We start from the raw sequence: 26,044 nt of genomic DNA on the forward strand, positions 1-26,044 counted from the left end.
AATTCTGCTTAGAGTTCGTTTTGCTTTGATCAACCTTGAACAGGACACAAGAGCGTGTTGAACGCGCAGGTACATTGAATGGAATCTTGTTTAGCAACTCTGGGCATTGAATATTATTGTTAACTACTTTATACAGGAATAGTGCATCCTTATAATACCTCTGTACACTCAGTGAATTAATTTGAAAGTATTTTAAAGTATGCATGTTAACTATGGTTAATACTATAATATAATATGTGTATGTTAACTATGGCTAATGCTATAATATAATACAAACTGCTCTTCAGAACTGTAGCTTAATTTTATTTATTAAACCCAAACTTTAAATAAGAGAACAATAAAACTAATCTTAAAATGTTCACGTCAATAACAATCGCCAAGCATACAATAGATTTTAATTTTACAAAATATCTGTTTCCGGTTACTGAAATAGTTGTTTCTCATTGTTATCTAACTGATAAAAGTGTTTTTTATATTAAAATGTGCATATTAACCTTCAAGCAACTAATAAACTCCTTCTGCCTCGTTGTGATATGAATGTGAATGTAAACTACAAATATGTACATCTTTACAAAATTATTGGACTTAAAAGTTTTATTTCCTTTTACATATCAGGATAAGGACTATGCAGACTAGAACCACGACTGTTCAGAAATAAGATATAGTAAATATCCATCCTTATTTGAGGTCTTGTATCAATGTGTTGTTGATTCTGTAGGTAGGAATATTGAGATGCAAGTACAAACTAGCTTTGGAAATTAGCAGCCAATAAGAGACTTATGGTGTAACATAAACAAATACATAAGTTAAATTATTTTCTAAAAAAGATCAAATCTTACCATTCAAACTCATATTCAAAACTTCTAAAAAATTTCCCTGAGCAGCCGTTGAGTTGGTGGCAGTAGGGATTTCAATGTTAGACCTCTCATGATACTGAAGAACTATCTTCTGATAGTCGGTGAACAGTCTACGCAGCTGCAGCAGCACATTGGACCAGTCTTCGTATCTCTCATTTTGAACAGCAACTCTGAAATTAAACAATCAACAAAATTTCAACTTTAATATTTGCAGCTTGTATCAAATGCGATACCACAACTGATATTATTTGTTAACCAATATTCTTTTCAGCTCATTACCACAAGTTATAACAATAATTTATTTTTAATCAAATTGTCCAAATGAAAAGACGAAGAAATGGAATACTAACTTTCACAATAAAGGTTCAAAAAATCAACCCATAAAAAACAAAGTTTTTTTACTATATACGTCTATTTTAAAATGTCATTTAAAACTTCAATTTTTTTTTTTACTTAGGATTGAACCTTCCTTCCCAGGGACCAGAGACAACCGCGCTACCGACCGTGCCAGATGCTAATCATGTAGGACCAACATTTATTTAGTATATTGACTGCTGTAATATATGTTCTATATATGCTGTAAGTGATCATCTCGTTTACTACGGAGAGATAGTTCGTACATAAATCCATATTAGGAATGTTTTAGTTTTACCTGTAGAAATCTTCATAAAATCTTCCTCTGTAATCCATCTGCAGGCATTCTCGCATGTGTTGTGGAAATTCATCTAGGCTTTTTGCATTATAAAAGGTTCTCGAGAATAGGACTATTGTTACTTCGTGGTTGCTCCCATGTTTCTGAAAGTAAAAACATTATTTGATAACATCACTGTTAAATCATTAATGTTGTCAATTTAATAACATAATTTAATAGACCAGGTGGCCCATACTATTTTATATCCTTTTTGTCAAACTTCAAAATCATTTTTGAACTTCGAAAAAATGAGCAAATAGAGTAATCTAATATATTTTTTTCATTTTATTGTTTATTCCAGATCTCGGGGAGGGTGGTGCAATCCCACGAGCTCCATATTATACGTAGAATATATAAAGTAAATACAAAAAATATTGTAAAATAATACATACACAGTAAACGAAAACAAAAGACAATTATAATAATAATAGTACAAAAAACATAATGAGACTAAAATTTTTTAAAAAAATATATATGAATTTATAATTTTTTTTATCTATGACATCAGGATTTGGCTCCATATATTTCTTGATATTTATTTGTAACGATGTATGTAATGATGTAAAGTTGTATGATTATTATGCATTTTCTCGGAACTGGAATAAGATATGGAGTAGAATCAAATAAAAAGTTAGAAAAAAGAGTAGTTTTTTAACAGTAACAATGTGATACACAGTAGTGAAAAAGTCAGGGACGCCTGAGGAAGACTTACGCATTATTTCTGCACTAGAATGAGATACGAAATCTAATTATAGTTGATATAATGTAGTTTTTAACAGTAACAATGTGGTATACTTCACGAAGTGAATGGTAGAAAAAGTCAGGAATGCCCGAGTAAGATATGAATCAAATACAATCAAAGACATGGCATGATCAAGTGAAACAAATATTTTTTAAAAAATACTTTTCAATTTTTAGAAATAATATATTTCCACCATGAAAACTACACCCAATTTTCAAAACTTTACTCCAAACCATTCATAACCCTGAGAAGTGCCGGGTATACATTAGTAGAGATGGCAAAATTTAGCATTAATTTTCAGATTTTTTAGCATTAACAATTGGAAATTTAGCGTTTTATAGCATTTTGAGGCATAATTTAGCGTTTTGTAGCAAAATAGAAAAAATAGTATTTCCTGAATGTTTTTAGCGCATATTTTAAGTATTTTTGGTAAAATATATGTTTAACCTTCATTTGCAAGTATTTCCATGTGAAAGATTATAAATAATTAATTTTGATATTAAATTAATAAGGAAGGAAACTCTAAGAACGGGTCGAACACAAACACAACAAATGCAGATTGCGATTAACATCAATAGGCGTAATTTATTTCGCATTATTTGTGTAATGTCAAAAAGCAATTTTAGCCTACAGTACAAAAATATTAAATATTTACACATAAAATAGTAACAAAATTATAAAAAATCGTAATGTAAATATCGATTTTTTGAAATTCTCACATGTTATTTTAATACCCGGTATTTTCGGGAAATTCGCGCCTATTTCGCTAATTAGAATAATTTAGCTGAAATACGGCCAAAATCACGTTTTTCGCGTTAATTCGCGAAATAGAAATCACTGGAAACACTTTCAAATGCCTTGAAACGCAAAGGAAACTTATAAATGCATTTTCGAAACATAAATATTTTTTCGCGTTTTTAGTTAACCACTCAGAACATTAGAACGTCAAAAGACGTAAATATGATAATAGCGGTCAAGACATTAGAACGTCTTTTCACGTAAACGCGCGAGATTTTACAAAAATCGATTTATTTCCATCACTAGTATACGGATTGCCATGATTTAAAAAACAGAGTATCGATAATGAAAAACGCTACGCGTCTGTATTCAAGAATATCTATGGAATGTAGAGGTGCATTATCTAAGTCGATTGGATCTGTCATCTTGTTCGTTCATAATTTATTGCGTTTCTAAATAATTTATTAAAAATATTTTAGTTTGGACGGTTAATATTTTGAGGTGACTAATAGTTTTTAATTATATTTCTTCAATATATAAAGTGTTATTTCTTTATGATACTCAGAAAAAAGTACATTTTTCACATCTTTGAAATAATGGTCAGCGATTTTTACATATTTTTGACGTTTTCAGAAAATGTATATTTAGAAACGCAAATATTTACGTATAACAATACAATACGATAGTGAATTTCATAATCTTTCCAAAAAAATTTTTAGAATGAGGCTACGTTTCCCAAAACGTGAGTTATGAAGCTTTTAATAAAACTCGTAAATAACAGAAAAATTTTCACGTTTTGACAGTTCGCAAAGGAACACAAAGTAAATAAAAGTCTTTGTCTGAGAGGTTAAAACGAAATTTTGCCATCTCTATACATTAGTTAGTAATTCATAAATACAAACCTTCCATTTGGCAAAAAGGTCAGCCAGAAACCCATTGACTGCTTTCTCAAAATATAAATCGCCGTGTATATCAAAGTCCCACATCTCTGACGACATCTGGATGAAGAGGTACACCATGGAAGTGGAGGATCTGAAGACCACCTTGGTATCATCCGTGATGACTCCGCAGGCCACCCTGTCTCCCTGGGACCACATCTCGTAGACCTGGCATCTGATGGACCCTCCGCAGAACTCTATCTTTTTGTTCAGGTAGACGCACGTGTTGGTCTGGAAATAATAATGTAGTAATTCTGTAGGTAACAAATACTGCGACGGGCTACATTACAAGACACTAAACATATTATAACCTAGCGGGTGCCGCAATGGATGCGACCCAGAGGCACATAAAGGAGGATGTGGAAAGACTGGATCAAAGAGGACTTGAGCGGGACGGGAAGGACTGGTGATGATGATAACATAGTCGAGAAATATGGCAAGTCTGAATAGCTCGGTGGAGCAGATGTCCAAACAGGGGAAGCTATCAAGCTCAAGTTCCATTCGTGCCAATAACCTTATTTCTTCTCCTTATGTTTTTTCTGATACACATACGATTTGATGATTATCAATTTTAAAAGCTTATTAGCAAAAAATACATTTTAATAAGCAGAATCAACTTTATTTATCTCTCAAACTGTACTTTACATAATAATAATAGTTCCTACAATATGTAGGTTCTATGGACTATGAATAAACATGTTATTATTTACCCATAGTGTTATTGTTCATGAGTAAACATGTTAGTACCCATTCGTCCTGTGAGGAGATAATGCTGTGAAAACAGTTGTCTCTATAATCCGAACAATAAAAAAACTGAGCCCATTCGGTTTAATTAATTTTCAGATTACTGGAATCTTTAAGAAACAGCTGGATTTTTGGTAAATTTGAGAGTTTGATTTTTCCGGGACTTTAACGTAGAATAGTCGAAAATTTTCCTCTTTTAACCTTTCAAATCGGATACTGTGGATTTATCAATAATTATTCCCTCGCCTACTTCGTAGAACTCTCTGCACTTTCGAGTGTGTTTAAAATTAAACTTTATTCTTCAATGGTTAACGTCTTGTGTTTTTTACCCACCCATCCCGTCCTCGTCACCCGGATGTTCGGATTATAGTGGGTTTGGATTACAGAGTTTATACTGCTTTGTTTTGTTAGAAATTTATCAATTGGTTAACAATCTAAGAATAGGAGTAAATATTTTGTATGGGTTTATCGATTAATATAAATGTCACAAAATTAGATATACAGCGGCGTGGAGTTCCTTAACCTTCAGATATCTAATATGATGCAATTAATTGAAATGGTAAAAACAAATAAATATATTTTTAATAAGCATTTACTTTGTGGCTCGTCATAATTTACAATAAAAGATATAAATTTGTTTTAGACCTTTTAAAATTTAGATGTGGAGTTCCTTAACCTTCAGACTTCCAATATGATGCAATCAACTGAAATGGTAAATACAAACAATAGTAAAAAGTGAAAAAGATAATGTTTATTCAACTTACCAAGTGGTTCTTTAACCTCCACATTTCTGAGCGCCCCATGTACTGGTCTTTGAATGTCAGTTCCACAGAGTCTAGCGCCACCTCGGAAGCGTTTACTATATTCATGTATACATCGCCACGAGCTCGCAACTGGAAAGTTTGTGCGATGCTCTGCTCAACACTTATTGTATCTAAAATTTCAAATTAGAAGTTTTAACTATCTAACTATAACCCGGTTTCTTGAAGGAGTAGGCAGAAATGATGAATCGCCAAACAACTCTAGCGTAAATTACCTTTAACGGGCTTAAACATAAATAAATTAAACAAACAGAAACATTTATTTTGAGAATAAGTTGAATCTTGCACCGGAGTCATTTGTTTTACAACTGAAATTGCCGATAGATCATCAGAGACCGTTCTAATATCATGAATGCTGGAATTTTTTCATGAGGCAATTTTAACCTTTAATTATTTTAAAATTGTATGTACAAAATCAGAACCGCTCGAGCTAATAAAATATACGAATTTTTTATTTCATGAATGTAGCCTCTCTGACTGCTTAAGAAACATTTTATCTATGCATGTCCAAATTCATTCTCATTCAACACCATTCCAAAAATTAAAATAATATTTAAATTTTCATAAGAATATCGCTGGCATTATTGCTTTGAAAACATTCACACTCTTGATTATTTTTTTCGTGTAGGGTATTTATTCAGGTTTAGAAATAATAAAACCATTTTTCGAGTTGTCTCCCAAGTGGGAGATATAAAGTTATTTTTATTTTTGATAAAGTTATCTATTCTGGGGAAATGAACGAAAATTATAATAGACATTTAAAATATTGTTATTTCATGTTCATATCGTAAGACATTTCCTCAGAATAGGTAACTTTAATAAGGTATATTGTCTGGTAAACAAAAACAAAAATCATTGTTTTTATTCCGATATTTGAGCAAAACTCATAAAGGTAATTTTCGTGCAGCAATCGAGTGTATTCTGAGGATTTTCAGCATATTTTTACGCTATAAGTTTTAAGTTTCTAAAACTTTTGACAGTATTATGATTCTGTTACAAATTTAGGACATTGTGAGGTTAGAACTAAAAATCATTTTACAAATAGTACATACCCCTGCTTTTTCCATGGGTTTCCTCTTTTAGGGAGGGAACTTGTAAAAGTAGTCTGGAGAACTCATTGTCTGCATGGTAAATCTCAACAATATCGCCTTCTTTGATTCCGGGATAATCCTTGGGATTGATAACAAGATCCTCAGCTGAAAAACATACAAATACACATAATCGTGTGTCTTGACATTTCCCCACCTAACATTGTAGGTATCTACAAAAAAATTACAGAAAATTAGGTGCATATTGAGCAATTGACATTGATCAACTATTGGGCTCGCAAAGGTAGGACAGTAAAAAATGCAGGAAACGAGTATAATTATTAATATTTCATTCATTATCAAACGGTTAATAAGTTTATGTTCGTACCACTGAAGCTTTTGTTATGGACAATCAGCTTGAAACTCTTCATCATAACTTTAAACCTGACCTTCAAACATCAAAAGTAAAACAGCATTCAGTGAAGAATGCACGCAGTGACAACTGGGCCACTTCAAGTGAAGATACAAAGTGCAATTCGTAATAAACTGATACCATCCTTATTGATATTAGCAATTTTGTTAAAATATTTACTAACACAAGAGAACAAACGTGGAAAATAATGATAATAATATATTGACTGTTTTGACAGTTTTTGAAAGTGTTGCCTCAAAAGAAAATATTTTTTACCATTTAAAGATAAAAATATTTTTTCTCTTGTGGTATTATTTATAAATTTCATAGAAAACGATTGTATTGTTTCAAATGTCAAAATCAAGTTCCTTGTAAACATTCTTCTGAGCTGCATTCAATTTGATTTATCAGTAGATTTAAAATATATTTTTACTCACTTAACGTAACGAATCGTATTGTGGATACCTTTTAAAGTGTTTAACGGTGTACATTTTTTTGTAAACTTGAAAGCGTGCGGCGAGTTTTTAAGGTTATAAACGCTATGGCGTTTCAAGCAACTCGAATATATTCGAGATCTTTATTACTAACTCGAAATGTGTTCCACATGCAAGAAAATGTGTGCAATTACAGAGGTTGGTCACACAGAAAACCCTCAAAAGTATTTCTGCCTCAAGATGACGGTACCCTGAAAGAGGAAAAAATCATTGACATATCTGAATCATTTGAAAATAAAAACTATGTGAAAGAAATACAAAAAGCAAAGCAATTAACAAAAGAAGCTCATTTATATACAGGAAATGTTAATTTTAAAACGAAAAACAAGAATACCCGTGTTAAAACGGTATCTGAGAAAAAAACATTATTTGATTTTGAAGAACTTGATTCCATCACTCACAATCCACAAGATATCAAGACTCCCGATACCCAGACCATTCAACCAAAAAAAGCTAAATCAACTGACTTTGCAAAGAGACATACTGCTGCTAAATCTTCCCTGGAAGGTAAACAGAAGTCCAATGAAGACAGACCACCAAGAGAATTGGAATCTATATTTAATGACGATGGCAAACTGCGTTATGAAAAACTTGATTACAACGATTCCAAAATCAGGTAGGACACATATCATATCTGTTCAAAAATATGTTATTTATAAGATATAATATTTCTTATTGCAACAAAAATATTTGCGTAGCGAAGTCCTGTTTTAACTCAACTCAAGCATTTTGCTTTTCATCTTTCCCTAAATTTGTTTGTTCTGGTATAAAATGGTGACCATTCCAACCTGTCGTGCGCTGCAGTAGCCGATAGGCACGATAAAAAAATCATTTCTCTCCATATAAGTGGGTATTCAGGGGAAAATACTTATATATTACTTTTATAATCTCGGAAGATAATGTGTATATTATACATTTTTAACTATGTTAATTTGACTGAGGGATGTTTTGGTTGTATATCTTCCAGCAATCTTATAATTAAGCTGAAGTCCCGCAAGACACGGGGGCGCTGCGGCCAGGTGATGCTTGAGGGCTGGCGCTTGGTGGCCGAGGGTCTGCAGGCGGGTTGCGAGCTGCAGACCTTGCTGTTCAGCCGCATCAGTGACCTGGAGAAGGTGCAGCCCTTCATGCCGCGCGCTGGCCCCCGCATCTGCAAGATGCCCTACAAGGAGATGCAGATGTGGTCCAACCTGGAGACCAGCCCTGGTATAGTTGGTATGTGAACTTCACCATTTACCAAATCATCTAATTTGTTTGTTGCCATTGCGTCTTTAGAACAGAATTTTTCCACTAAATGGCTAACAGGATCTTGGCAGAATTCCAGTTCGATCCCAAAGACCGATAACGGCTTATGTTTTTTCAAAATTATTGAAATAAGAATTAATATCATGTACTCAAAGATGCCGTTTTCATAAACCTCATCTTAAAAGCGTTTTTAGGATTTTATAACTGAGTAATAATATTATTGTAGACCGCTCAGAGGCATTTTTCCCTCTCTTTTTCAAATTGTAGTATGTACTGTGAATTTCTATGTAGGTATTTCTGTATTTTTATTTCTCATCTAACTTTTCCAGGTATCTTCAAAACACCAAATTCACACAAAATCAAAGCTTCTAATGAAGTTCTGCCCATAAATGTGATATGCGACAACATCAGAGAACCTGGAAACCTAGGCTCCATTTTAAGAACAGCTCTTGGAGTTGGCTGTCAAAGTGTTATGCTTACTATAGGTACTTATACAATAATATATTATCCCACAATGTTTTTTTCACAAATAAAATGTTGTTGTGTATTTCCATGAAAACTAAAATTTTATATTATTAACATAATAAGTAACTCCAGTGAAAAATATGTATACATGTAGATCAACAAACGCTGATCTAAATATTAAAAGTTTTATTACATAAATATTATTATACATACAATTTATAAATCATCATTTAATATTGAAAAAACACCATCACATTAAAATGACATGTTTGGTTGATTTGACTGAATCTGATGTCACAGGTCACAAAACCAGTTCATAATGACCAAATTTCATTTTGATTTTCTGCAGAGATTGAAACTCAGGTTTTGTTTGTATTTAATTTAATCACTATTTAGGTCTTCAATAATTAACACCATTTTTTCGTAGTATTGTAGGTTTTGGAACATTGATACATTTTTTATCATGTGTGATCACAGATGTATTTTTGCACTTTTGTACAATACAATAACAGTAGTCACAAGATGCTGACATTTTACCCAGTGTTCTTCAATATTAAAAGCAGTTAAATTTAAGAAGAAAAAACATCTCTCGACTCTCGACGGCTCTATACAAAATACCGAGCCTGTTGAAATAAAATGTCTCTGCTCCTTGTGACCGGTGACGTCATACACGCACCACAGATTTTGTGCGATTTATGGTGTCCCAAAAAATAAAAAAATTGTGAAATTTATTTTAATTATTAAAACTAACCATAACAATAAAAAATACTGGTATTTATGTTAGAAGGTTATTATTGATTAAAAAAGGACTGGAGTTCCTTATACAAGTAATGAAGAAAATTTACCAAGAAAGTATGTACCACAATTTCATTACACAATTTTTTTTCTGGTGTATTCTTTCTGCTTTGGAGGTTGGCTATCTGCATTAATGCTGAGGTCAGTTCAGGTGGGTATAACTCTGAACGAAAATTGGAACCGAAATATTGTGACATAAGATTGCCTAACTATATCCACCAATGAAAAACTCTGAAATTCTATGGAATAAACTTTCAGAGTTTTTCATTGGTATATAGTATAATAAGTAGGCCCCGAATGAGAATTTTACTGTCTATATATTGGCACATCTATGGTTTTTTAGGTCCAATTTGATTCATACAAAAAGCCTGAAGATATCGATCTAGGGAGTGATTTATTTATGCGTCAGTTGTTTGAAGCTGTCACATTTGACATCATCGCAATCAGCACAATCTTTAAGTTTTTGGCATTTAAATGCGAGTTATGGAATGCGCTGTTAATAAAATAACTTTAACTATTTCAGGTTGCGCTGACATTTGGGATAGCAAAGTATTACGGAGTGCCGCCGGTGCTCATTTCCGTCTTCCCATACAGACCGACGTAACTTGGAGTCAGATTGAACAAAAGATAGGCCGCAACAGCTCAGTGTTCATCGCTGACAACAACTCTAATGAAAATCTTATGGATAAATTCACGGTGAATAAGAGACAAAATGACGACGAAGGGCAGGAAGATAATGAGGACCTGTTACTACCCTTGACTATTCCTGTGATCCCGTACTACTCCGTGGACTATTCAAAGTTGTCATCAACTACTGTGGTTATCGGAGGAGAGACCATGGGCATCAGTGAATCCTGTTACAGGTTTGTTAATTTCACTTATTACGTTTTGTGTGTGTAGCAATTAAGGCCATGGGTCAATTTAAGATCTGTCAAAATCTCCTACTTACCTCTTTTTCAGATTTGAATTTTACACATTTTAAAATTAAGTCCTTTCGAGTTTGACCGGAAAACATTTTAATATTAGTGCTTGAGCTTCATTAAATACAATAAAACAATTTTTTTTGGCAATGTTTTCTTTAGCATAAATCAAAAAAGACAGCTGGCAAGAATTGGAATTTTCAACCTTATGCCATACCTTATTACAAGGAGTATGTAATTTTGTTACAATTCCAAGGTCTTGAATGAAGTGGGTTTAGATTTTGACAGTGAAGGTTTAATTCTGTTATCCATCCATTAAAAAAATATTATCTAGACCTAGATGTGAATGTTGTTCTTAAGTTTGTAACCGAAATAGATGCCCAGCTGAGTTTTAATGGATTGTATTATGTTTAGATGAAATGAGGCAATATCTTGCAGATTATTAGAGTAACAATATTATGTATAAACTTTTAATAAAATGAATAACCAAATATAATATTTTAGATTTGCTAACAAAAGGGCTGGTCTCCGTGTGAACGTGCCCACCATCCGGGGAGTGGACAGCTTGAACAGCAGCACAGCACTGGCCGTCATTGCCTTTGAGATCAAAAGGCAAATCCTCATGTCCTTTGCCAGCAAGCAGTCAAGCAATGCAGACAGTCTTACTTTACAAAATTAGAAGTAAATGTATGATAAATATTGTGTAGTTGTAATAAAATAAAAGCTGTTATAAAATTTGTTATGACGTCCAATTATTCAAAAGGGGATCCTTGAGAAACATTTTCCCCAGACTTTGCGGAATGCTGCGCGCATGGCCTGTAGCTGCTAGTCTCGAGCTTGCCTGCGTTTCGCTGATGCACAGTCACGTTAGTATGCTACAAGGAAGCAGAGTAGTCACATGTTCGTCTGCAGAAATTTTTAAAATTTCGAGCAAAAATTAATGATGAATTACATTTTTAGATAATATTTCTGAAAATGTTACTGAAATTTACTTTTATGTTAAGAATTCATTATTTTTTGTGAACACAAAGCATCAAGAATTTTTTTCTTAGTAGTTGGTTTCTGAAATTTGTAGTGGGTCTATCCCTACCCCGACTGTAGTGGGTCTATCTCTACCCACACGTCCTTGTCACTTGTTCTTCTACCAGAAATAATTTTGTCTCGATAATATTTTAAATACGTCTATTTGAATTTCACTTTTGTTTATGTGAATGAGTGCAAATCTTGGAATAGGAAATTAACCCACTTCCCGACACCCAATCGAGCTTTTTATGTGTTGATTTTTTAAAGAATGTCAATATGTATATAATATTTATAAAAGAGAAATCTGAAGTCTTTATGTGTGCTCGAAGCATATAAAAATAGGTATATAGGTTTCAGAATTTTATTAAGAAGGCCACAAAGGAAATAATAAATTTGAATCAAATTGGTTTCCTAAAAAAATTCCAGAATTACTATTCAGCGAACATGTCTTGTTGTGGGGTTGATTTTTTCTTTCTCGGTGGTTCATCTTCACCCTCCTCTTCACTATCCTCTTTTTGTTCCACCTTCCTCAATCTCTCCTTCTTTCTTGCTGGTTCTTGGACAGGCAGGTCTTCTGTGTAACTTTTGGCGGCCATCTTCTCCGTGTTATTGGTTTCTACCGGTAAAACAGCCTGAAATAAATTTAAAAAATTATTCAGTTAATTAGCTACCTTATGGCTTTTTGTATTCATCTTTGAACCTGACAAGGATGATGAAGTCTAATTGTCATCAGTAATTTACTGCGGAGAAATGGAATGTCATCTTTTATACTATATGGGGTTTTGAACATAACCATGCCATTTATGGTGTGCAACATATAATAGAAACAAGGGGTGGGCTACGAAGTATGTAGAAGTGTCGCCAACATTGTTCACTCAAACTATGCAAGATGAATATATTATATTATTTATATCTAAAGACACAACAAATTAAATTTAGAATTTGTAAATTGGATTTTCAGAAAATTTTTCAACAATTAATTCAAAGAACTTAAAATTAACAATTTTAAGTTGCCCATCTTCAATACTTGAATAAATTAGTTTCTTTACCATCAATATATAATAAAAATAGGTTAGCCCTCTTGTAACTAATTTCAATAAAAAAATAACACCACCTAAGAGTAGTTTCATACTACAACTCCCCGTCGAATTCCGATACCTCGCTTCGAAAGCCTACATATAAATGCAAGTTACCTACAGTATAAAACTGAGCACAAAGCTATCGCCCGAATCCCATGTTGTAACTTGTTATTTTATTGGCCAATAGCAAGTCTGAAAACTCCGCGAGAGCTCCTACCTAAAATATTTCTAATTGCCTCAAATTTGATTTGGAAAATGATATTCACAAAGCTAGTCTATTGACATAGGGTTGGGACGAACTTGCTGGAAGACAAATTTGCTCCGTGCACACCAATAAAAGGTAAAAAGCAATGCTTCTTTCGACTGCGAAATAACACTAATAATAATGGGAACATTATCCATATCCCAAAAACCGGTTTACAATGTACATCTCAGAAAAACTGATGTTAAAAACCCCAAACTAGACGGGAGAGGATTATCTGAAAGTTTGCAGCACAAACTTCCAGCTCATAAAAAGGATTTTGTTGTAATGCACAGTCTTTTCCAGCCATAGTCACTTATTGCCAAGCCAAAACAAAGAACATATTTGGAACTAAATTTAAATATTTAAAAAATGTATAACTTTTATTCTACTGTGTCTATTGAAAAAATATACACCCATAAAGCAATCAATGTAGAGGAAAAGTTTCCTGTCCGAATTTAATGTAGGCTGTCATTCGCCAAAATCGGATCATTGTGATTTGTGCGATAGTTTTAAGGTAGCCAATAAAGATTATATATTGACTGAGAGCCTGTGATGAAATATGAGAGGACATTACATTGAAATGAGGAGGAACAGAAACAGAAAATAAATATGCACCCATAAAGCAATCAATGTAGAGGAAAATTTTTCTGACTGAATTTAACATAATTTCACCGAAATCGGAGTACATTGAAAACAGAAATGACAATGTCAAGTGACAAAGAAAGCAACATGCCAGTATTGTTTCGATTTGAAAAATGTTTTGACGTGTCACAGGGCAGATATACAAGGGCGCATGTATCGTACTTTGTGGAAGGCCACTGGGTGCCAATGCCGGTAGAGCTAACAATGATCGTGCCAGTGCTTTCATACATATCGATGGCTGAGTTGACATCGCGTTTGGGTCCCCCACAATTCAATGTTCAATTCAATCCCCCACGGTTCAATTCCTCGGCTGGCTAAGTCCTCCATCACAACAATGTTATTCGTAACCCAGGAATGTTTGTCTTTCTTTATATTTAAAAAAATAGTAATAATAAAATCAATTACTTTTGCATCCCCCAAAACCTGAATTCCATTATGTCAAATGCTGTGATGCATTTTATAAAAAAAACATGGAAACGTTAATTCTATAAGCATGAAATATTCTGTAACCGGGGACTATTGCATTCAAGAGATTGAAAATATTCACAGCAACATTGATCTTGAGATTTTTTCCCCGCTAGGGTTGATGGGAGCTTTGAAAAAGTTAATATTTAAAGACCATAAAGAATCCTACAGATGAATATTAATAATTCAATCTGATTTTAAGGATTTTGCAGCCACATCGAAGTGCCTATTTTAATTATAAAAAGATTCTATTTTATAAAATTGCTTCCATTAGGTTTACAAAACGCTATGCTAAAATAGTTTGGGAATAGTTACCACGAAATTATTGAACTAGATGTAAAAGTTGAAAATTTGATGAGAAAGGAGCACGCTGGTCAGAAGATATTTCAGTGCAAACTAAATTTGTCAAAAAAGTTAGCAAAATTCCAGATTGCATTAAAGTATATATAAAAGCCCAAATGTGAATGGTAGCAGAAGTCGGGGACGCCTGAGGAAGACATGGCACGACCAAGTGAATCAGATACTTGAGTCGGGCCATGTCAAGAGTCAAAATAATACAAGAGTATGTATGAGACGATGTATGAATGTGAATGAGGCAAGGAGTGTGTGCCAAGACCGAGTTGTTTGGCGGTTCGTTCTCTCTGCCTACAAAAATTATTATTTCCTTTTTTTTCATTATTTTGTATAATTTTTGTCTGCTGTTAATAAAGCGCTGACACATCACATATATAAGAGACCCTGGCAGCACTGCTGTGACGTTCGGCAAGTCCATCATTCAAATCCATGTAATCCTGTTCCTGGTGATTGTTGAAGTGGTGCATTCTGCCCGCAATAAAAAGCAACCGTCGGGATAATAAATTACCCTGGGCTTAGCAAAACACTAGCTGGGACCTTCAGTTTCCAAGAATTCCGTTGAAAACATCTGGGGTGCATTGACCGATTGACGTTCGTTTGGAATGTCCAATATTTTTGAGCAAAATTTCCGAATATTCACTTTCAAAACACTGCACTCAAATCACATATTATAAAGTTCTAATAACTGGTTATTAAGTTAATTTTTATTTAAGTTAAAATGTTGATTGATTGATTTTAAAAATAATTTCAAAGGGATGTTGCCTCATTTCCCTTGAAAATACAAAAAAAAAAAACAAAGCGGTTGGAGGATGCGTTAGGACGCGTCCTGCTGCCACGAAGGGCGCTATACAAGTCGATGTTCTTTATCCATTTTTGTTTATGAGCTATTAGCTAGTGTTTGTCATGTGTTAATTATAATAAATATGGTCAGGACTGGAATTTCTGTTTTGATTTAATCATTTGAATTACCTGCGATTCTCTCCTGGAATCTTCCTTGCTCTTGCTCTGCGCCTCGGTGAGCTCATTCTCCAGCTCGGCGATGGCTCTCTCAAGGGAATAGTTGTGAGACACCAGCTGCACCCAGGCCTGCTCCAACCCTCGCAGCTTGGAGCCGATGGCTGTCTGGACTGACTTGCGCTCCCAGTTCACCGCTGCTGTTTCTTTCCTAGAAAATAAAACAAATTTAAAGGGAAATTAGAAACTTAGGAAATTACTAGTTTCACATCTACCAAGTAGGAATAATGACGTGTTCTAGAGCTATATATCTTAGGTGTACAAGCAAAATCAAGCAATTAAGTATGATATCCTATATTTAAAAAAATCATCCTCTTTCGATTCGCATACTCCATTAAGTCATATGTTTTACCATTTTCTATTTAGACATGTTTTAATATTCATGATAAATTCGATATTATTGACAAGAGAAACACACTAAGGATGGGTTGTTTCGGAGAATTTGAACAATTCATCAAATTTCAACGTTCATTTTCGGGTTCTGTGAAAGTCCTATTCAAGTTCTGTTATTATATCATTGTAGGCTAGTTGCTTGACAAAACTGAAATAAAAACAGAACTTGAAATTTTTTTTCACAGAACTTGAAAATGAACGTCGAAATTTGATGAATTGTTCAAATTCTCCGAAACAACCCATCCTAAGTCAAATATTTTCATATTCGTGTCAGCAATACAACGACTTGAATCGATAAAACACAAGTAAAATCTCCATTAAGTCAGTTTTGTACTGTACATTGCTCTAAATACTACCAAAATTGCAAAATATTGAAATGCAATTATTTAAGGATTGTGTTTCAGTGACTTAATGGATTTTACCAGTACATTGATGATATAATATACCTTAGAACTGCAAGTCTGCCTTGTGCCCCAGATACCATTTTATTGATGACTTCTAGGTATGCTCGCCACGTCTCACAGGCGTAGTCTAGCTGGAGTTCCAGATTCATAACCCTAGAAACAGATAATATTATATGATTCTGATGAGAAAGGTTAAGAGATCATTCATTGCGATACAAATTAAAGATTGGAAAAGGATACTTGTACAACATTATGTAAAAAAAATAAAGATTGGAAAAGGATACTTGTACAACATTATGTAAAAAAATAAAAAGTTTTAATACGAGAACTGTGAAATATTTGAACTCTAACCTGGTGGCTTGGTGTTCAAGTTGTGCGTGAGAATTGTCCACTGCTTCATTCCAGGCCAAGGCATCGCTGAGTCTTCCTGCCACAGGAGGAGGGAGTTCATACCTTCAAACAAAATGAAACAAATGTTACACTGACAATAATAACTTTAGAGATTTCAAATCAAGAGCAACATAAATTTCAGCAACACATTTAAAAACAATTTGAGGCACGTGCCAGAGTGGAAGATACTCTCAGTATCGCCCTGGTGTAAGACCACCATTCAGAATTGAAACGTTGCTTGAAATGGCTTTGGTCATGTTTGGTGAACAGTTCTGAATAGCCAGGTACTTTCTCACCTTGCTCTTCCCCTTCCCATTACCTTCAGCCTCACAACATACCCCAATTGGGGATTCCATAGTCTCACTGGGTCCAGATGAATGGGGGTAGTTGTCTTGTGCGGTTTCACAAAAAAATAAAAATAAATTTAGTTTTACGCCCAGCAGTAACATAAAATGATATAGAAACTAGAACAATACTATATATAAGATAAATCACTAAAACTGAACCAATGCTACTAAATATAATTTGTAGCATTCAAAAAAGTGCTGGATCTAGCACAGTCGATCGATAAAGATTTTATCGATAATGTCGGTAACTTTTCATCGTTCCCGAGCATGACTGCAGAACGCCAACGAACAGATAACAGTTCACGTCGAATAAATTATTAATACTTAATCGTTGTGAACTGTTTTTTTTTCATTTGCGATCTACTGTCATGCTCGGGAACGACGACAAGTTACCGACATTATCGATAAAACCTTTATCGATCGACCGTGCTAGGTACCCTGGTATAGATTACGCTTAATTCTATAAATGGAGTCAGTTAATACATCAATAGTACCCAAACTTGTTGCAAAATCATGCATCCAATTGGTTAGTGAGTGTGTCTGATAGTTGGTTGTGTATGTTTTGCAGAATGTTATATTTTGTCTTGTGTTTCTAGTCGCACATTTAATAGTGGCGATGATGGCGATATACATAATGTTGATTTGTTGAAGACTTGCTGGTTTCTAGGTGAAAATTAGATTTAATGAAACTGATTGATATGATGTTATAGTAAAATTTAAGAACACAGATTTTTTTTACAATAACTTCACACACGAGGCCTTGAAGAAAATAATTTCCCTCAGGGTCTGTCATCTTTGGGGATGCTGTTGGAGGTTCTTTTAGAAATGTATAATAAATTTGTACAGCGCCCTTGAGGTGATTTTGCGCAAAAACGGCGCAATACAAATCATCCAAATATTACTATTATTATTAAAGGAAGGGGTAAACATACAGTGGTATGTCGTAGGAGGGATGAAACACAGGCCGGCAAATCATTTCACAGCCGAACTGTTGAACTCAAGAACAAGTTGTAGAAACAACCTGTTCTCATGTGACAAATATCAACTGTGTGCAAATGTTGGGCAAGCGTTTGGAGTGTTTCGCGACTACACACCGTGGCGATGGAGCATCTTCAATTGAAATACCGGCAGAAGAAATAAAAGAAATGGTAACCTTTTCATGGAGAGAGGTTCTGGTGGTAATCTTGCATTTAGTCTTTCCAGTTCTCTCCTCAACAGAGGAGTCTCAAATGTGGCGGAGGAGGGGGCGACTGAAGACGGGGGCAATTGCTCCAGGTAGTTCTTAGTGGGGCGGTATCTCCTGCATTCTTCCTCCACCATCGCCAGGGCCTGTAAAACGGGAAAACATGTTTTGGATTGAAAACATTAGCATTTTGAAATATTTTTAAGAAATTTCAGGCTAATGGCAAGATATATATAAACTAGGATAATCAATACATTTAGGCACCAATAATCGGTAGATCAATCTCGAAAAGAACTCCATGCAAAGTGTGTTGCAAGAATAATAAGTGTGTATATTTAATAAATTGGTATAAATATAGGTAATGATCATTTTTGGACATCATAATACAAAGTTGAACTTACCGCCTCCCTAACGCCGGGATCATCGTAACCTTGATCGATATATGGCAGAGCATCTACCACAACTTCTCCAGCCATTTTTATATTGATATCGACTGTAGTTCTGTGTAGGATCTGATATAATGGTTGAATATTGTTTTATCCGCAAAAACAATACTTTACTCACGCTTTCGCATTTGTTTGACGTATAAGTTTAGTGTAGCCAGCCAACTAATTAAAATGGTATAGACTTTAAATAATACAATGTCCGTAGTAGACGCGGCACCCGAATTTTAAGGAAAAATTAATATATAATGGCAATATTGTCTGTGGTAAAAATAATCCTTATTCACGAAAAAATGTCAGTTAATATTGATGTTATCAACGAATGTAAAATCCCGAGAAAGCAAACGGTAGAATGATTTTTAGGTTAAATTTCAGGAACGTACCATAATAAAATTCGAAATATCTTTTTTCATTAGCTTCAAATTATATATGACGAATCCCACATTTTTTTCCGTTTTTGGTTCGGTTTTCAGGGTTTCGATAATATATTAAATAAGTCTTATGCCATGTGAAATTATTGATGCCAAATCTAATCGTTTCTTGAATTATTTCCTATTGAATTTATATCGGTGGTATCACTTGGTTTACCTTGTCAGGGTTTCTGGCAAACAGCAGCTTAACTGACATAAATATCTCAGAGCAACTCATATACCGGCCCTATGAGTCAAGTTACTATTAGGCTATTTAAGAGCTACTATTAGACTTGGCCTCCAGGCGGAGCCGGCCCTAATAGAGGCGCTGGGCGCTGATAGCACCTAACAGTTTACAGCGATCACCTACTTAGGTGTCTACTGGTTTTGACAAGGGGTGTTAAAATTTTACTCGCCCCAGGCCGTTTAGCTGGATCGGCCCTACCTCCACGTGCGATTTATACGCGATTTCTAGTCGCGTCGACCAAACATCAAGTGCGAGTTGTATAGTCGCGTACGATGCGCATACGTGTGCCCCTGTATTTGAAACAACGATTTTTATTTTTGCTGCTTAACAATGGCACGACTAAACAATCGCGCGACCTAGCCTCAAATATGTTAAACCTAAGTATTTGAGGTAAGCGATAACTTCTTGTATAGTGGGGAATCATAGTTCGTAGTTCTCTCGGTCAGTATTGACTCCTGCAGGTTGTTTTATGAATTTCATGAATTTCATGGGCCCAAGGGCTCCTCGAAACTTATTTTTCTAGAAGCCTCCTTAAGACAAAATTATTTTTACGCCAAAAAGGGCCGGTATTTCAGCATACTACCTTTTTAACCACCAAGGAATGTTATGAGTCAGATTCGGATGTCAGGAAACTTACCGGATAGCAAATTGACTTCACATAACAATGATCGCTCCTGTCCTCTTCACAAAATCGCAAGTACCAACGTTTTTTATTTACATTAACCCCACATAGGAGGCCCTGAGGAAAATAACTTACCTCGAGGCCTATGTCATATTTGAGGATGTTGTGTGGAGGGTCTTTTTGGGGAAAGGAAGTTCTGAGAAGGAAAACGTATGAGGGGTGGGGAGGAATCTAGGGATCAGTGTGTCTACCCAAACCAGCCTCTCCCGATCTGGCACGCCAAGCAGCTGGCGGGCAGGCGGATCCTCAACACACCTCACCCGAAGAACCAACCCGGGCACCTGTGGTGGCTCGTGCCTTTGAATGCGACAGAGTGCTAAAGTTTAAAAAATCGACATTATTGATGTTGTTCCGTCCAAATTGATTTATAATTATTTTTTTCGAAAATTTAAATTTTTGTAAGTATGAAGATTTTAAGGAAATTTCTAAAAAATTTGCGTCCGCACACGAGGGGTTTAACGTTTCAGTAAAGATTCGTTTCAAATGCGAAATCGTCGGGTTTTATAATTTTTTACAAACAATTTATTTAATATAATTAATAACGCCCTTTTAAGGAGCTTTTACATAAATCTTTTATATTTAATTAATTAGATTTAACTTGTATATGTCTATTGACTATGGACACTTATTTCCCGCCGTTAGTATTCTGGGGGATTAGGAATAGATACTTCATTATAATGGTAGTCTGTCCCAGAATTTTTGCTCTGAAACAAATCCCGAATTCTAGTATTACGTAAGTAATGCAATCCGAAAGCGTATGAATCAAATGCATATTTTAGAATTTTCTAAGGAAATACCAGTGAAAATCATTATATCCGACAATTTAAGTGAAATTCAAATAATTTTAAAAGTGTACTCAATTTGACATCAAATAAAGGCTATAACATAAAATATTCATTGCACCAAATTAACAATTTGTTGATATTATCCTGAAGCATATTACAACGATAAACATTTGAATAATTCAAAAAAATTTTAGGTCGTCTATAAAAAGAAAGATAATTAAATCATGAAATATTTTTGTAATATCATTTATGAACAGGATAAGACCAAGATGTGGGTAGAACCAATTAAGTAAGCAGGTATTTAAGTACCTACTTACACATCTTATGATTTTAGAGGAAATTTTTGATTTTGATTTAGAGAAAATTAGAAACATTTTTTTTGGACGTGAGATCTATAAATTATCCAGAGAACTACTTAGCTCGATACAAACACAATTTTTTTAACCTGAATATCGCAGAAGAGTCCCAACTGCTCCCAACCGTTTGGAGCCAGTGAGACTATGGCATCCTTAATTGGGGTATGTTGTAAGGTAATTAGGATGGGAAGGAGATGAAGGAGAGGGAAGAGGAAGGTGGGGGAGTACCTGGCTATTCAAATCTAGTCACCAAACACGGCTAAAGCCATTTCAAGCACGTTTCATATGTGAATAGTGGTCTTACACCAGGGCGATACTGAGAGTATCTTCTACTCTGGAACGTGCCGCAAACATACTATATATTATTTTAAATAAATATTTTTTTAAATAACTAAAATTAACTAAATAATATTTACTTGCGCACGCTGGGATTTGAACCCACGACCTTTGGCTTGCTAGTCGAGAGCCTAACCCCTCGACCACGAAGGAGGTCAATAATTTAATGAAAGGTAATTTTCGGTTAAAGTTCACAATTTTCTCATTAAAATCAGCTGTAAGAGCTTTGCACCAACAGAATTGTTAGAGTAAAGACGCCATTTACCGGGTAGTTGCCCAATTCCGGGTACCCCTTTATGTCGAAACTGGTGCCAACTGCGCGAACTAATCGACCGGTAAAACAGAGATCTTACCATCCACCATTATAAGGCGAAGATCGACAACCGTCACTCGCACGTTCATTAAGTGGCAGGCATTTTTGCAAAAAATCTGATAAATAGTTTATCAAGGCAGTTTTAACACGGCATATTTTGATAACAAGGGTAAGTGTTTTTCAGAGTTATTATTATTTTTCTTTTAACCTATGTAGTTAAGTTCACACGACATGCATTCTTTGGACATTTCATCGCTCTGTTACGTTTCTGTCATCATTTCGTTGTTCAGATTTGTGATATCCACAATACCGGGTACCCGGTAATGGCCAACTTCGGGTACCCGATAGAAGGCTTAATTTATTCAGCTAATATTTGTTTTAGATGGCAACTTCAACACGCAAAAAATGGGATCCTTCAGATATGAAAAGAGCTATAGAAGCTGTTCAAAACAAAACGATGGGATATATGAAAGCAGCCCGGGAGTTCCATGTCCCACAGACTACTTAAGAAGATTACGTGAGAAATAAGAAGCAAATAAGTTGCATCGACAAACTAATTTCCCAGAAGTCTGGAAGAAAGCCTACACTGTCAGCAGAATTTGAAAAACAGCTTGTGCAGTACTGTATTCAAATGGATGAACGTTTCTACGGACTCACTCTCGCTGATGTCAAAAGTTTAGCTTTTCAACTTGCCGATTTAAACAAAATACCACATCCGTTTAACGTCGAAAAAAGGTCTGCTGGTGCAAAATGGCTTAAATTATTTTTACAGAGACACCCCCATCTTTCCAAGAGGAAGCCCCAAGGCACGTCTTTGGCACGTATTAAAGGTTTCAACCCAGACAATGTTTCAAAATTTTTTGATATTTTGGAGGCACAATTAGACAGTGTTGATAATTCCCCAACTAGAATTTACAACGTAGATGAAACCGGTATCAGCATTGTGCAAAGTAAATTGCCAAAAATATTATCGCTGAAAGGAAAGAAGCAAGTCGGAGCTATAACATCTGCAGAAAGAGGAGCCCTCATAACTGTTATAACATGTATGAGTGCATCTGGCAACTACGTACCTCCGATGCTCATATTTCCCCGTAAAAACATGAAAGCAGAACTCATGGATGGAGCTCCTCCAGGAGCTATATCGGCGTGCCATCCTTCAGGCTGGGTTCAGCAAAATATTTTTACTGATTGGTTTCGCCACTTCGTTAAATACACAAGGCCTTCTAAAGGGGATCAAATTATTCTTATTCTTGATGGTCATTACTCGCATACACGAAATATTGACGTAATCAACATGGCCCGCGACAATGGCGTTATAATAATTTGTTTACCCCCACATTCAACTCATAAGATGCAACCGCTAGACCTAGCTTTTATGGGGCCATTTAAAACATATTATTCAAAAGCTGTAACTACGTGGTTGAGGAATAATGTCGGAAGAATGGTGACTCCATTACAAGTCGCAAGTCTTATGGGGCAAGCATACCAACGTAGTGCAACTGTTGAAGTGGCCATCAATGGTTTCCGCAAAAGTGGCATATTTCCTTGCAATCGTTTCATATTCAGAGACCACGATTTTGCTGCTCACGATGTTCCAGAACCGGAAGAATCACAAAATATTACGCTAGAAGCTGAGTTACTTGATTTTGGCACACATCTCACTCAGGCGTTGGCAACTGTTGGCACTGTAGATACCCCTGCTGCATCTTCAAGCAATGATCCCATTAGATGTATTGACATTAAAAAACTACCCACTGTTAAACCTAACACAAGTAAAAGAACCGGATCTGCTTGTTTAATTTCAGGATCCCCATACAAAAACAATTTAAGTGAGTCTTTAGCTAAACAAGATAAGAAAGGCGTCAGTAAATTAAATTTGGTTAAAGGTAAACAACGCACTATAAAAAAACAGACGAAAACTGAAAATACAACGAAGATGAAACGGAAGCAAAAAAAAGTGGACACATCAGATTCCAGCAGTGGTGAGAGTAACGATGACTCTGTTATTTTCATGGATACCGACGATGATCCAGATACCGATGAAGAAGATGCAGCGTGCGTTTACTGTAACAAAGCATATTCATCTAATTTCAGAGGAGAAAAATGGATAAAATGCATTGCATGTAAAAAATGGGCTCACGTAGAATGTTCCGATAACGGGAATTTCGATTTCATATGTGATATTTGTCTTAACGGTTGAACTTAACAGTACGAAAATAAACATACTTTTTATAACTTAATTAACTATGATTTATTAAAAAAAAAAAAAAAATTTCACAGCACCTGTAGAAATACTTTTTATGCGTATTACCGGGTACCCGATAAATGGTAGGCATCCTATCACCGGGTACCCGATAAAAGGCAGGTATGGTACCCGATATAAGGACCTCTTTTTTTCAAAGACAAAATTTCTCCTTTCACATATTTTTCCTTTTGTGTTTTTAAGTACGGCCGCAAAATTATTTTTATTGTACATACATGATAAAAGATTAATACAGTTATACACATACAAACTCGTTTTCAGAAAATTCAATCATTTCTTCGTTTTATGGCTGATCAAAAAAAAGTACCCGGTAAATGGCATCCTTACTCTATATTTTTAACGTTTTTAATTTTTAATAGTAGATAAAAAAAACGATATACTTTAACTTTTTATTTTTAATTTTTCCTCTCTTATTCCAATTTCGATTATCATCAGCATGTCGTTGCTAAGCAACGCCCCGGACGCGCGCGCATATCGCTTGGAATGGTTTGGTAAGTTGCAAATTAGAAAGAGAACATTTGTACATGGTATCTGGAAACTCGAAGTATAAGCGAGAAACTGATGAATAATCGTCATATTTGGAGTGGATTTGGTTGTTTTTTTAATTTGAACTGTTTTCGAGCAAATCGAGTCCGAAGTTTGTATGTTCTTATGAGAACTCAATATGTGATGTGAAGAGTCCACAAGATCAAATAATGATTACACGCGTAGCAAGCAAATACTTTTCCGGATTAAACTATAACCCAGAACCTGAAAATGGTTTTATTGGTTTTCCTCCTATTTTAGCAGCACGTAGTCTGCAACTAGAATTTTATAACTGCACTTGGAACACCTGAATGATTTCCTTCGAAATGCGTCGGCAGATGAATCCGAAACATGAATGAATGAATGAATACGCATTCTGAACACAATACTGGTTTTAACTCAATAATGAATCTTTAGATGACACCACCAGTGGCCCAGTAGGAACACCAACTTAAATTATAATTGTAGTCAGATCACAAGAAGTGTTTTCCTTAATTTTGCAGTGTATTTATGAAATGTAGCTATAAATACACTGCAAATATTATATATATAAGCTATATTTAACTAACTTCAAAACGTATTTGACATACTGTGAACGCGTTCTCGCGTTCTGAACGTATTTTTTTTGCGGTGCTTTCAACATGTGGCACCAAAAGTGCGGACCCTAGTTACCCCATCCGTAATTTAAAACATGTGTCGCGTGGAGTGATATGTGCAGATAAATCAATACCTATGTCAAAAATGTTATAACATATACCCAGCCACTAGGCACGGGTCACCTGCCATTTTACTTATTCCTCTAAGCGGAAAACAGTATTGGATTTCTTATGTCAAAATAGCTCAAGTCTAAAAGTATTATCGGCGGCCATTAAAATCTTACCAATTTGAAATGGAACTAGTGACAATGCTTAAATGCTTATACTACTAATGAAAGTTCTAGACTCAGCACGTGAAGTTAGCGATAGATACGATAATCTATTTAAATCTGCTCCACAATAATTTCGTGCATCAAACTCCTACCGGTGGATAGTGGAGAGAGGATAGTGGCGAGTGGATAGTGGAGAGAGGATAGTGGAGAGAGGATAGTGGATAGTGGAGAGTGGATAGTGGATAGTGAATAGTGGATAGTGGAGAGTGGATAGTGGATAGAAGACAATGGATAGTGGAGAGTGGATGGTGGACAGTGGATAGTGGACAGTGGGTAGCGGATAGCGGATAGCGGATAGTGGATAGCGGATAGCGGATAGCGGATAGCG

General features: G+C 35.0%; 3 protein-coding genes across 6 annotated transcripts in view; 1 reads left to right on the forward strand and 2 right to left on the reverse strand.

Moving 5' to 3' along the window:
- Positions 1-7,208, reverse strand: part of Iml1 (GATOR complex protein Iml1) — a 55,860-nt gene extending 48,652 nt beyond the window's left edge. For all 4 annotated transcript variants that reach the window (XM_089634235.1, XM_089634232.1, XM_089634234.1 and 1 more), the window contains exons 1-6: positions 6,948-7,208; positions 6,584-6,727; positions 5,475-5,644; positions 3,931-4,197; positions 1,510-1,652; positions 840-1,027 (exon numbers count right to left, since the gene is read on the reverse strand). In XM_089634235.1, the coding sequence (XP_089490361.1) occupies positions 840-1,027; positions 1,510-1,652; positions 3,931-4,197; positions 5,475-5,644; positions 6,584-6,727; positions 6,948-6,993 (958 nt within the window). In that variant the 5' untranslated portion in view covers positions 6,994-7,208. The remainder of the gene's footprint in view (positions 1-839; positions 1,028-1,509; positions 1,653-3,930; positions 4,198-5,474; positions 5,645-6,583; positions 6,728-6,947) is intronic.
- A 113-nt stretch (positions 7,209-7,321) lies between these two features.
- On the forward strand, positions 7,322-11,587 carry LOC149422023 (rRNA methyltransferase 3, mitochondrial). Its single transcript, XM_089634653.1, has 5 exons — positions 7,322-8,081; positions 8,433-8,680; positions 9,040-9,195; positions 10,494-10,833; positions 11,395-11,587. Exons 1-5 carry the CDS (start codon positions 7,513-7,515, stop codon positions 11,567-11,569), a joined length of 1,488 nt encoding a protein of 495 aa, XP_089490779.1. The 5' UTR covers positions 7,322-7,512; the 3' UTR covers positions 11,570-11,587.
- A 673-nt stretch (positions 11,588-12,260) lies between these two features.
- Positions 12,261-19,018, reverse strand: BCAS2 (BCAS2 pre-mRNA processing factor). Its single transcript, XM_089634654.1, has 6 exons — positions 18,830-19,018; positions 18,399-18,574; positions 16,860-16,961; positions 16,551-16,661; positions 15,667-15,862; positions 12,261-12,545 (listed from the first exon to the last, which is right to left on the reverse strand). The coding sequence occupies exons 1-6, from the start codon at positions 18,902-18,904 to the stop codon at positions 12,345-12,347; spliced, it is 861 nt and encodes a 286-aa protein (XP_089490780.1). The 5' UTR covers positions 18,905-19,018; the 3' UTR covers positions 12,261-12,344.
- Positions 19,019-26,044: the final 7,026 nt, after the last annotated feature.

Source organism: Hesperophylax consimilis, chromosome 8 (assembly GCF_061612785.1).
Source record: "Hesperophylax consimilis isolate HC1 chromosome 8, BYU_Hcon_1.0, whole genome shotgun sequence".
NCBI lineage: Eukaryota > Metazoa > Arthropoda > Insecta > Trichoptera > Limnephilidae > Hesperophylax > Hesperophylax consimilis.